Raw genomic sequence first — 13,852 nt, 5'->3', positions numbered from 1 at the left:
CTGCTTTCTAATGATGGTGTTCTATTTGGCATAAAGTACAGCTAACAGAAAAAACAAGAAAGAAAAGAAAAATATATACATAATGATGATGTTCTAGTATTAACTCCTATACCCAAGTACTCTCCTTATCTTAGAAGAATCAGTATCAGACTGATTTATACTTCCAGAGCCCTTTGTGGAACCATCACATAGATAAAATAGAATTTTTTTTAAGTTTTCAAGCATATTTTGATATTTTGAAACCAGGATTTCTTGTGCTATTATTATCAAACATCTTCCACAGAAAAAGCCCATCCTACCTACAGAGAGACAAGGCCGGGACTTATTTGTGGGTTCATTGCCACCTACCAAAATCCTGTATTCTTTTCCACATTTTAATTAGCTAGTGACTAATAATTCTCAGTTTCTCACTACCCTTCCATCCCCCAAATAAAACAACACCCTATATTTCCACCACCAAACGTCCTTCCCTCTTGTTAATTCCCCACAACAGCATCGACCGGTTGCCACCCACTGTCCAACATAAACACCAGTGGGTTGTGAAGTGTGGGAATCTGCAGCTCTTGGAGCTGCATTGTAACTAGAAAATATACAAGTCCTCCTCTTGCTGTCACTTTGACCAAGAAGAAATATGTTGCCATGCTGGGGCAGCTTAGGGATTAGACACTTATCCGTCTTACTGAGGACAGCTGGTAATCTTCTGTCCGCTTCTATGTGCCAGACCCTGGGCTTAAGTGCTTTACCCACACTATCTGTTTAATCCCCACAACTGTCCTATGAGATAGGTCCTATTTGATCCCACTTTGTAGATAGGCAGGCTGTGGCTAAAAGGTTAAGCAACTTAACCAAGGTCACACTATTCCTACGTAAGGGAAAAGGATTGGAACCCACTTATGACTTCAGAGCCCTCACTCTTCACTATACACCAACTGCCTCAGCTGTCATTAACTTTAGTTATATTTATACATCATTATTGAGAGTGTACACTGAATGCCTCAAATTCACTTTAATATGCTTTATTTCATTCCCTATGAAGTATATATCTTATCTTCATATGAAATTGTTATTAATGTGTTAATCTTTTAAAAGCTAGAGGACAAACCAAAGCAAAGATTACAGGTTTGGGCAGCCTTTATAATTCGCTGTTTGAAATCACTTTAATACTTATGTAAGAATATTACCTGGGGTTACTGTTAGCTGAAAACAATGAAGCTTGTTTGGATCAGGAAAATGCACTTTACATGTACCTGCAAAAGAAACAGCACATCAGGAAGGTCTGGCAGTGAGCAGCAGTCCATATGTTGACGCTAACCTTTGAACACATGTAAAGTTAGCGGTGCTACAGGGATTCGTATGGTTTATGGAAAGTTGGTAGATCTCCCTCCCTATTTGTCTGATAATAATCGTGCCAATACTCTAAAATTGCAAACCAGTGGTTTTTGTCATGTGCTTTTCTCCTTACAGTCTTTTACTAGTTAATTCCAAATAGAGATGTTTTCCTTCAACCTTTAAGTGGTCACTAAACCATTTATTTCAAGAATTATGCTACTGTACTTTGACAAGAAGAAACCATATCTCAGGGAGATTAATACATGCAGGCAAAGGCTAACTAAACACAAAAAAAACCCAGGAAAGAGCGCAGGTCAACTCTGTTGCCCTAGCACCACAGACATTCAGTCACCATGGTAAATGGAAGTTCTTTATAAAGAAGGGTGCTGGCCGGGCGTGGTGGCTTACGCCTGTAATCCCAGCTACTTGGGAGGCTGAGGCAGGAGAATCGCTTGAACCCAGGAGATGGAGGTTGCAGTGAGCCAAGATCGCACCATTGCACTCCAGCTTGGGCAACAAGAGTGAAACTCTGCCTCAAAAAAAAAAAAAAGAAGAAGAAGAGTGCGCCCAGGACTTAGCTCCCACCCAGCCAGAGTTTACCATAATTTTTTGTCTTTTTAAAAAATGCCTTTACTACCTAAGTGGTAAATCAGCTTGCTTTATTGGTAAAACAATGCTCTACTGACCCAGATGGCAATGTTCTGTGCCCACTGGTCCAAATCATAAGAGGCCTGAATCAGGACAAAGTGTTCCCCTGGGAGAGAAGCTACTGGCTGCTGGTGCAGGCCAGGGAAGTTGATTGCATCCCACCCATCTCCTTCAAACAAATGACACACAGCTAATTACCCATTGGAAAAATACCCAAGGAATCTGGAAGGAATATATATAAAAATTTTCTACATCTATAAAATCAGAAAATACTATGCTAAACTTTTTTTTAGACAGGATCTCACTCTGTTGCCTGGACTGGAGGACAGTGGCATGATTCCAGCTCACCGCAACCTCTGCCTCCAAGGCTCAGGTGATCCTCCCACCTCAGCCTCCTGAGTAGCAGGGACTACAGGTGCACACCACCACACCTGGCTAATTTTTGTATCTTTTGTAGAGACAGGTTTTTGCCATGTTACCCAGGCTAGTCTTGAACTCCCGTGCTCAAGTGATCCACTCACCTTGGCCTTTGAAAGTGCTAGGATTACAGGCATGGGCCACCACACCAGGCCTATGCTAAACTTCTCAGTTCACCACTGGTGGTGAACTAAACATGGAAAAACCAGGAAAAACCCAGGTCAAATTTCTACTCTGTTCTCTTAGCACCACAGACATCCACAGTCACCACGGCAAATGGAAGTTAAAAAGAAGAGTGCTGGCCAGGCATGGTGGATCATGTCTGTAATCCCAGAACTTTGGGAGGCCAAGGCAGGCAGTTCATGAGGTCAGTAGTTTGAGACCAGCCTGGCCAACATGGTGAAACCCCGTCTCTACTAAAAATACAAAAATTAGCTGGGCAAGGTGGTGGGCGCCTGTAGTCCCAGCTACTTGGGAGGCTGAGGCAGGAGAATTGCCTGAACCTGGGAGGCAGAGGTTGCAGTGAGCTGAGATCACGCCACTGCCCTCCAGCCTGGGCAACAAAGCGAGACTCCATCTGAAAAAAAAAAAGAGTGCTGCCCAGGAGTTAGCTCCCACCCAGAATTTACTATATTTTGTCTTTTTAAGTTTTTAAAGTTTTTTTAGAAGACTTTTTAAAAATTTGTTTAAAGTTTTCTTACAAGTTCCACCAAAAGTATTTGCTTAGTTTGACAATGATAAAAATTTTTATCGAAAACAGGACAATTCAAATTTCTACTCAGAGGTGACCTTAGAGACGATCTAGTCCAACGTCCTCAATTAGGAGACATAAGTAGAAGGTCCAGAGAGGTTTGGTGACTAGCCCAAGATCATACAGGTTATCAACAGAAGCAAGGTTAATTCCTACATTAATAACTAGTTCATGACTCCTTCCCCTACCTCTTGCCTCATTTCCTTTCAGTACTTAATGACCATGTTAAGACATGGGACACCTGTATATACAAGCAACAAATAACACAGGACTGTTAGTGGGGTTTCCTTTCCAGAGTGAAAACTGTCTAGAAAAGCAAGAAGCAGTCTTAGAGATGACAATGTCACAGTCCTTACTTGAGAAATAAACAAACTGGAGCCAAAGAGTTCAAGACTTTCCCCAAAATTACACATTTAGAACTATGTGTGAAATACTTAAAATGGGCTTTATTCTTCCTAATCTTAACTTGCAAAGATAAATGCCATCCTTCTAGTGAGTTCTAAGTAACAAAAACATATAATTCTGACTTGGGAAATGTTTCAATGATTCACTGAAGTTGGCATCATGTATTTGTTTTTAATATCTGGCATTCTCCTTTGTTTTAATAGACAGATGCGGAAATCAATAGCTCCAAAAAGCTGGCCCATCAAGAATAAAGAAATTATCGGCTGGTCGCAGTGGCTCATGCCTGTAATCCTAGCACTTTGGGAGGCCAAGGCAGGTGGATCACCAGAGGTTAGGAGTTCAAGACTAGCCTGGCCAACATGGTAAAACCCCCTCTCTACTAAAAATACAAAAAATTAGCCGGATGTAATGGCGCATGCCTGTAATCCCAGCTGAGGGGGAGGCTGAGGCAGGAGAACTGCTTGAACCCGGGGGCAGAGGTTGCAGAGAGCCGAGATCGTGCCACTTCACTTCAGCCTGGGTGAAAGAACGTGACTCTGTCTCAAAAAAAAAAAAAAAAAAAAAAAAAGAAAGTATCAAAGTGGATTACAAAGCAATAAAACTATGCCAGGCGCAGCGGCTCACGCCTGTAATCCTGGCAAAACCCCATCTCCACTAAAAATACAAAAATTGGCTAGGCGTGGTGGTGGGCACCTGTAATCCCAGCTACTCAGGAGGCTGAGGCAGGAAAGTCACTTGAATCCAGGAAGTGGAGGTCGCAGTGAGCCGAGATCGCGCCACTGCATTCCAGCCTGGGTGACAGAGCAAGACTGTCTCAAAAAAAAAAAAAAAAAAAAAGAAAGAAAAGAAAAGAAAGGTTAAGTTCTAAAAAAAAAAAAAAAAATTTAACAGGTTTTTGTTCCAGTTCAATGCACCAGAATTAAGCTTTTTATCTACATGTAGGCATGCACTATCTGAGCCTCTAATATTTCAGTCTATCTGAAAGAAACATTTTAAATTTTTTTGCAGAGAAACCGCTACAAACTTGCATGTGCAGAGCTCCAAACTAGTTCCGAATAGTTACTAAGTGGTACTGATACAAGGCAAGTTATTTTGTTTGCCTTTGTAAATATTTTAGAAAGATAATTAAATAGATAGTAAAGGGTTATTCATTGGTGGTTTCTTGTTTTCTCTTTAGCATAATGAGACATACTTTTGGAAAGCATGGCTTACTTGAATAAAATGATATAATTTCCCCCTCTTCGATTAGGAGAGAAGGTAGGGAGAAAGAATGAAAGAAGGGGCAGGGAGCACGCTGTCTTTTTATCTGATACCATAGCCATAGGGCTAGGAGATGTGCCATACTTCTTTCAAACCTAAGGTATGCAGTTACAATCTTGATTTGAAAGCCAGTCATAAAATTTTCTTGTTTTTAAAGTACATTCTATGGGTTAAAAACCAACAATCTCTGTAAGATATGTATCAAGGATGAATGAACCATTTATAAGTGGGACCTTTTCTGTGGTTTTGATTAAATGTCTACATGTGTTGGCCATGCACAGTGGCTCGTGCCTGTCATCTCAGCTCTTTAGGAGGCCAAGGTGGGAGGATCACTTGAGCCCAGGAGTTTGAGATCAGCCTGGGCAACACAGGAGACTCCATCTCTACAAAATAATAATAATAATTTTATTATTATTATTATTTTTTGAGACAGAGTCTCACTCTGTCGCCCAGGCTGGAGTGCACTGGTGCTATCTCGGCTCACTGCAAGCTCTGCCTCCTGGGTTCACGCCATTCTCCTGCCTCAGCCTCCCGAGTAGCTGGGACTACAGGTGCCCACCATGATGCCTGGCTAATTTTTTGTATAAAAAATAATAATAATTTTTAAAAATTAGCTAGGTGTGGTAGCATGCACCTGAGGTCTGAGGTCTCAGCTGCTCAGGAGACTGAGGTGGGAAGATCACTTGAGCCCAGGAGGTTGAGACTGCAGTGAGCCACACTCATGCCACTGTACTCCAACTTGGGCAACAAAGAGAGACCCTGTCTATTAAAAAAAAAAAAAAAAAAAAAGGTTTACATGTATATACAGGCTCAAGTTGGGGGCCTGTGGGAAGATAAGATGGGACTGGAAAGCAGAGGGATTATTTTATTTTATTTTTATTAGGAAAATGTCCTAATAAAAGAGAAGAGTATAATGAACCCATCCCCCAGCTTCAACATTTTGCCAATTTTGCTTGTCTATCCTGCCCCCCCCAGTTATTTGTTTATTGTTTGTCTTCCTGTAGCATTTTAAAGCAAACCACTTCATCTGTAAATACTTCAGTGGGTAGAAAGATAACTTTTTTTTTTTTTTTTTTTGAGACAGTCTCACTCCGTCGCCCAGGAGTGCAGTGGCACAATCTCAGCTCACTGCAACCTCCATCTCCTGGGTTCAAGCAATTCTCTTGCCCCAGCCTCCCGAGCAGCTGGGATTACAGGTGCATACCACTACAACTGGCTAAATTTGTACTTTTAGTAGAGACAGGGTTTCATCATGTTGACCAAGCTGGTCTCGAACTCCTGAGCTCAAATGATCCACTCGCTTCAGCCTCCCAAAGTGTTGGGAATACAGGCGTGAGCCACTGCACCCAGCCAGAAAGATAACCTTTTAACAGAATCTCAAGATATTGCCTCATTTCCGAGTTGAAGAAAACTTTGAGGTCAAGCAATCCAGTGTCTTTCAAAACACTTTCAACTGAGATCCACAGTAAGAAACATATTTTATATCACAACTCACTATACCTACCCATAAATTCTATATGCTGAAAATAATCTTTTGGCTGGGCGCGGTGGCTCACGCCTGTAATCCCAGCACTTTGGGAGGCTGAGGCAGAAGGATCACTTGAGCCCAAGAGTTTGAGACCAGCCTGCCCAACAAGGCAAAAACCCATCTCTGCTAAAAATACAAAAATTAGCCTGGCGTGGTGGTGCATGCCTGTGGTCCCAGCTACTCGGGAGGCTGAGGCGCAAGAATCACTTGAACCTAGGAGGCAGAGGTTGCAGTGAACCGAGATCTCACCACTGCACTCCAGCCTGGGCGACAGAGTGAGCCTCTGTCTTGAAAATAATAATAATTTTTTAAGAAACATTACATACTTACCCTCTCAAACTGATTTCACAACCATGGAGAGGTTGCAACCCACCATTATCTTTCCTACTTCAGATGGAGGCTGGAATGGGCCCTGTCCTGCCCCATGTCAGAGATATCTCCACATCCAAACCTAAGTTCTCTCTAGCACTCACCCAAACCAGCAGACCCACTTATAAAATATTTCACCATTACCCACAGACATCCTCAGCCCCAGAACTAATTTTAAAGGAAGTACGATGATAAAAAGTTGTAATTCAAAAAATGCTAAAATGATCAAAGCTTTCAGGCTTTAATGATCTTTTGAAATAATCAAGGGTTTGGAAGATTAATGATAGAGAAAATATGACATGTATTACAAAAGTGAACTGCCTGATAAATAGCTTTCCGAATGTACCGTGCTCATGAGTGAAGACTGCATGCTGACCCTGTGTGTCTGGGGCAGAAACAATCAAGCAAGATGGACTCCCACTGACAGCAAGGCAGTGCAGCCACCCCTCAAACATGCAGACAAGTTACAAATGAGAACTTTGCCAAAAAGCTGGTATCATCCCTAACAAAAGTGGAACTGTTATTGATTTATATACTTTTTCACTCAAAGTGGATGTGGGACAGAATGCATCTGGAAGAGGCAAAAACCTAACCAAATGCACCTCTGCTATGCTAAGGAGAGATAGAAAGCACTCAGAAAGGTGGCAGAACCTTGTTCTTTTTTTTTTTTTTTTTTTTTTTTTTAAGACAGAGTCTCATTCTGTCACCCAGGCTGGAGTGCAATGGCGCAGTCTTGGCTCACTGCAACCTCCGCCTCTTGGGTTCAAGCGACTCTAATGCCTTAGCCTCCCGAGTAGCTGGGGCTACAGTGATGCAGCACCAGGCCCAGCTAATCCAATTTTTTTTTTTTTTTTGAGATGGAGTCTTGCTCTGTTGCCCAGGTTGGAGTGCAGTGGCCTGATCTCAGCTCACTGCAACCTCTGCCTCCCAGGTTCAAGTGATTCTCCTGCCTCAGCCTCCCAAGTAGCTGGAACTACAGGCATGCACCACCATGCTCAGCTAATTTTTGTAGTTTTAGTAGAGACAGGGTTTCACCATGTTGGCCAGGCTGGTCTCGAACTCCTGACCTCAAGTGATCCAGCTGCCTCTGCCTCCCAAAGTGCTGAGACTAGCAGCATGAGCCACCATGCCTGGCCTACCATGTTCTTATTAGACACTTGAAAAAATCCTACCTTTTCACAGAAAATTAAAGTTCATTCCTAACATACATGAAAAATAGGCTTTTTACTATACAAGGTTATTAAAACATAAAAAGTTTTCTTCATGCAATTATTTCACAGTACTTAGTGTTTGGGGATGCTATACTTACAAGGTAAATTAGCTTCAAGTTCTGCAACCTCTGTAGAAACAAAGAAATTATTATTAATATTAGTCAATTACTCCACATAAAACCACCAGTTCTAAATTGGCAATTTCCTCTAGAACACTGAATCAAAAAAAAAAAAAAAAATGGATGAACTGAATAAAACCTGGTCTAAAGTTTAGACTTTAAGCCATTTAGCTGCTTTCGATATACAAAGTGACTTGCAGAATGCCAACAAATTCAGTCAAAAGTCCTTGAATATTCACTTTAATGTAAAAGAAAAACATTTTAAATTAACATAGAAATGACCTATAGGTAGCCAGTCACTACAGTGTTTTAAAAAGTGGTTCCAAGTACTGGAATGATTCCTCTCAAAACCTGATCTATATGCACCTTGTGTCTATGTCTGTTCCCAGTGCTATCTTCCAGTTACCCCCTCATAGCTGCATTTCTTGGCCCCAGTCCTCTGCCTCAGGGCCTCAGACATCGCAGTCCCTCTTCCACGAGCCATTCATTTGGTGTTTAAGCCCAGCACCCCCTCTGCAGGACAAAACTGCAAACCCTCGCCACAATCCTGCTCACCACTTCTATTCAACACAGTGTTAGAAGTCTAAACCAGAGCAATCAGACAAGAAAAACAAATAAAAGGCATCCAAACTAGAAAGAAAGAAATAAAATTATCCCAGTTTCAGGTGACAAGATCCTATATGCAGAAAGAACTAAAGACTGCCCTGCCCTTCCCCACACACACACCCACTTTAGAATAAAATGATTGGGAATAAATTTAAGGAGATAAAAGATCTGTATACTGAAAACTGTAAAACATTGATGAAAGACATTAAAGAAGACACAAATAAATATATGGAAAGATATACTCTGTTCACATATTTGAAGAATTAATATTGTTAAAATGTCCATACTACCCAAAGCAATCTACAGATTCAATGCAATCCCTATCAAAATTCCAATGGCATTTTTCACAGAAATTAAAAAAACAATTCTAAAATTTGTCTGGAATCACAAAACACCCTGAAAAACCAAAGCAGCTTGAAAAAGAACAAAGTTGTAAGCATCACACTTTCTGGTTTCAACCTATAGAAATCAAAATAGCACAGTACTGGCTTAAAAACAGACACATAGAACAGAAAATAGAATCCAGAAGTAAACCTAAGCATATAAAAGTCAACTAATTTATGACACAGGTACCAAGAAAACACCATGGGGAAAGGATAGTTCCTTCAATAAATGGTGTTGGGAAAACTGGATATTCACATGCAAGGGAATAAAATTGGCTTCTTATCTTATACCATACATGAAAAATCAACTCAAAATGAATTAAAGACTTAAATGTAAGACCTGAAAGTATAAAACTCCTAGAAGAAAAGATAGGGAATAAGTTCCTTGACAAGGGCCTTGGCAATGATTTTTTTGATATCACACCAAAAGCTCAGAGAACAAAAGCAAAAATAAGCAAGTGGGATTACATCAAACTAAAAAGCTTCTGTACAATAAAGGAAACAATCAGCAAAATAAAAAGGCAGCCTATGTGCCAGGCATGGTGGCTCCTGCCTGTAATCCCAATACTTTGTGAGGTCAGGTGGGTAGATAGCTTGAGCCCAGGAGTTTAAAGGCCTACCTGGGCAACACAGCAAAACCTTTTTTTTTTTAAACAAAATATACAAAAATTAATGGGGTGTGGTGGCACACACCTGTAGTCCCAACTGCTCAAGATATTGAAGTGGGAGGATCACCTGAGCCTGGGAAGTCGAGGCTGCAGTAAACCGGGACCACACCACTGCACTCTACACCACTCACTCTACGTGACAGAGTGAGACCCCGTCTCAAAAAAAAAAAAAAAAAAAAGGTAGTCTATGAATTGGGAGAAAATATTTACAAATCATATATTCGATAAACAGATTAATATCTAAAATATATAAGGAAATCACACAACTCAATAGCAAAAAAAAAAAAATAAAAATGGGCAAAAAACATGAATAGACATATCTCCAAAGAAGAAATAAAAATGGCCAACAGATATATGCAAAGGTGCTCAACATCACTGAACATCAGGGAAATACAAATCAAAATCATGAGAAATCACCTCACACCTGTTAGAATGGCTGCTATCAAAAAGAGAGATAAATGTTGGCAAGAAGGTGGAAAAAAGAGAACCCTTGTATACTGATAGCAGGGCTGTAAACTTGGTATAGCCATTATGGAAAACAGTATGGAAGTTCCTCAAAAAATTAAAAATAGAACTACCATATCACCCAGCAATCCCACTCTGGTTATCTACCCAAAGACAACAAAATCAGTATGTGGAACAGATATCTGCACTTCCATATTCATTGGACTATTATTCACAATAGGCAAAATATGGAAATAACCTAAGTGTCACTGACAACTGGATAAAGAAATTGTGGTACACACAGTATATATGTTGGAACATTGTTCAGCCTTAAAAAGGAGATCCTGTCATTTGCAACAACATGGGTAAATCTAGACATTATGCTACATAAAATAAGCCAGACACACAAAGACAAATACTACATGATCTTACATATATGTAGAATCTAAAGTCAAAATGAAGGAACAGAAAACGGTGGTGACTAGGGCATGGGAGTGGGGAAGGGGGCAGAATGGGGGGATACAAAGTTACAGGTATATAGGATGAATAAGTCTAGAGATCTAAAGTACAGCATGATGACTATAGTTCATAATATTGTTTTATATGCTGGAAATTTGCCAACAGAGTAGATTCAGATGTTACCATTTCAAAAAAGGTAAACTATATGAGAAGATGAATATATTAATTCACCTGACTGTAGTAAACAACCTACTACTATGTTTATCAAAGCAGCATATTGGACCTGGCACTGTGGCTAATGCCTGTAATCCCAGTGCTTTGGGAGGCCGAGGCAGGAGGATTGCTTCAGGCCAGGAGTTTGAGACCAGCCTGGGCAACACAGTGAGACCACCATCTCTCTCTCTATATATATTTTTTTTGCCTTTTTCCACAACCTCCCAACCTCTTCAAACAAATAAACAAACAAAAAAGAGTCAGGCGTGGTGGTGCATGCCTGTAGTCCCAATTACTCAGGAGTCTGAGGTGGGAAGGTCACTTGAACCTAGGAGTTTGAGGTTATAATGAGCAATCATCGCCTCACTGTGCTCCAGCCTGGGCAACAAAGTGAGACCCTGTCTCAAAAAAACAAAACAAAACAAAAACCTTCTTGTTGCACACCTTAAATATTTACAATAAACAGCTAATTAATTAAAAACAAAAACCTGCAGTTTAGCAGGGCATGGGGAAGGGTACCCTCTGAAATAACTGACCCGGCAACGTCCTCTGTGCCTCAGACAGAAAGTAGTGTGCTCTGGGGTCTTTGGGACAGGGAGATTCTCTCCAGCTGTGGGGACTGAGGAAAGAGGTAGTTTCTGAGTTGGGCTTTGGCAAGTAAGTAAAATTTAGTCCTGCAGAGTTAGGGGAAAAGAGGAGTATTCCAAGCAGATAAATTAGCAATGTGCGAAAGCACAGTGCATGGAAAAGCACAGAAACCAGACAGCATCCAGTGTGGCCAGAACAAAGGTCCCAAAACAACAGCAGAGCACTGGGAAACAAAGTAGAAAAACAGAAACAGGAGCGTGGAGAGAGCCATTGGAGATTTCTGAACAGAAGTTTCTAAACTTTGCTTAAAGAGGACAATCTTAGAAAGGGCAAAGTGGAGGCCAGAGACCTAAGAGATGGGCAGCAAGCACCTGGCAAAGGCAGAAAAGTGTGGGGGCTTCAGAGCAAACAGAATGGAGAGGTTCCAGCAACTCTGAGTGGGTGGAGGGGGTCAAAGATGGCACCCAGGGGTGATGTGCTGGGATGTGGGAGTGCCAGAAAGCCACGAGAGACAAAGAGGAGGAGTAGGGGAGGGGTAGGAAGAGGAGGAGTAGGGAAGGGGTAGGAAGAGGAGGAGTAGGGGAGGGGGAAGAAGAGGAGAACAAGGCTGGGGGCACAATGAGGGCAAAGGTGAGGGGTTCCTGCAAAGTGATGCCACCTGTCATCATGAGACTGGGTAAGGTCAACAAAAGGGAGAAAAAAGGACCTTGGAGAAAGCAATGGCCAAGGAACAGGGAAAGTTACAGATGAGAAACATGCTGAAAAGCAGGACAGCCATCAGGAATGTGGTGATTCAGTGAAAGAGCACAGAGTATCCAAGGGGAAAGGCCATTCGAAGTGGATCAGACCTTGCTGATTCGCATTCAAAACAGCAGGAAAGCAGGAAAAGAGATGGAACCCAGAGTACGAAGTGAAGACGCAAATGTGTGGTCAAAATAGCTGCAGCACAATTCCTTCAAGAAGTGAAGTGGGGAAAGGAGGCAAGGGGAAGGGGCAATGGAGGCCAGAATGCTCACAAAGCTGACCACCGAGTGGAGGAATGAAAAGGCTAGCTGAGGGCTCTACTCTGAGGCTCAGGGTTCAGGAGACCTGCAGGCCTCTGATCTCAGCTATTTATATGCTACAACTAAGCACCTGTGTAGAGGCACGTGGCCCATTAAATGCACTCATTCTAGGGCCCAGGTATATGGAATGGGCACCAAAGGTGAAGACAGACAGTGGAGGAGCTAGAGAAAGGGAGAGGCCCACCCACAGCCACTCCTTCTCAGAGTCAGGACATGCTCTGGCCAGGGCAAGCCTTCTCACACTGAGAAAGGACAGATCTCTTCAGCGGAGCTGAGTGTGGGGAGAAGAGGAGAAAGAGTTCACCGACTCGCCATGATTAGAAATAGAGCAAGTTCTGTGACTAAATACGACCCTGGGAGCCTATCTTCCTGGCAGTCTTATGTGGTGGCCCCTACATTAAAAAATATTCCCTTGACTGGGTGCGGTGGCTCACATCTGTAATCCCAGCACTTTGGGAGGCTAAGGCAGGAGGATCGCTTGAAGCCAGGAGTTTCATATCAGCTTGGGTAACATAGTGAGACTCTGTCACTACAAAAACATAAAATATATACATATATTTACTTAACAAAATATAATGATGGTGATCCTAGGAAAGGTTCACCATTATTCTTCTCATGCCCACACTGATACATAGCTGCCTTTCCAATGGGCCAGACTTTGCCCTTCCTTAGAGCAATGTATGGGAAAGGCAGAGGATGGAGGAAGACAACAGAACCTCGGACCACACCACCCAACACTGGTCACATCTCACAGGTGTGACCTACACAGATGAAGAGCAAATGAGTTGTTCATAATGATCACTTTTAAATAAGGGTTACCTATATAATTAAACTTGATCTTAAAGCAAATACTAACATTTTATTCTGTATTATTTATATTTTGTTGATTAGAATTTACAAGAAACTGTTCTTGAGGGCCCTTCTTTTGAGAGATTGATGCTGGCCACTGGAATCCAGCTTTCCCTGGCATGACTCTGGCAGTGGCCCAAGCCACCTCAGTAGAGGGTGATAACTCCTGTCATCCAGCTTTTCCTACGGGAATTTAGAAATGTGTCCAGACGGCATGGTAAGCGACTGTGGATTGCAAGCAGAGGGGCCAGCATGACACAAGCAAAAGGTTCAAGAGGACAGTCTAGTGACAAGGGAAGAGGTGAGGTCTGGGCACAGATGGACAATGAAGAGTGAGGCCACTGACCAGTGCTAAGACTGTGATGTGGTAGGGCGGAGGAGTGGGAAGAAATGGGCAACAGAGCCAGGCCCCTTCTCCTACGGGGATAGGGGTGCGGGAGCAAGAGGCACTCAGGGGCCAGCAAAGTGACAGCCAGGAAGATGCCAGACAACACCTGATAAAGAAAGGAATGGAAGCCCTGGCTGCACATTCGCCACTCAG

The 13,852-nt window shown here is 42.1% G+C and overlaps 1 protein-coding gene across 8 annotated transcripts in view; it reads right to left on the bottom strand.

Moving 5' to 3' along the window:
• Positions 1–13,852, bottom strand: part of UBE2F (ubiquitin conjugating enzyme E2 F (putative)) — a 75,643-nt gene that overhangs the window by 46,460 nt on the left and 15,331 nt on the right. For 5 of the 8 annotated variants that reach the window (XM_516184.6, XM_016950813.3, XM_009444656.3 and 2 more), the window contains exons 3-4: positions 8,017–8,046; positions 1,182–1,247 (exon numbers count right to left, since the gene is read on the bottom strand). The exons of 1 other annotated variant lie outside the window; for it this stretch is intronic. In XM_516184.6, the coding sequence (XP_516184.1) occupies positions 1,182–1,247; positions 8,017–8,046 (96 nt within the window). The remainder of the gene's footprint in view (positions 1–1,181; positions 1,248–8,016; positions 8,047–13,852) is intronic. 2 more of the 8 variants (XM_016950812.4, XM_063790956.1) reach the window with 1 other exon arrangement.

This window comes from Pan troglodytes, chromosome 13 (assembly GCF_028858775.2).
Source record: "Pan troglodytes isolate AG18354 chromosome 13, NHGRI_mPanTro3-v2.0_pri, whole genome shotgun sequence".
Classification (NCBI taxonomy): domain Eukaryota; kingdom Metazoa; phylum Chordata; class Mammalia; order Primates; family Hominidae; genus Pan; species Pan troglodytes.
This window is presented reverse-complemented; position numbering and strand designations above follow the sequence as displayed.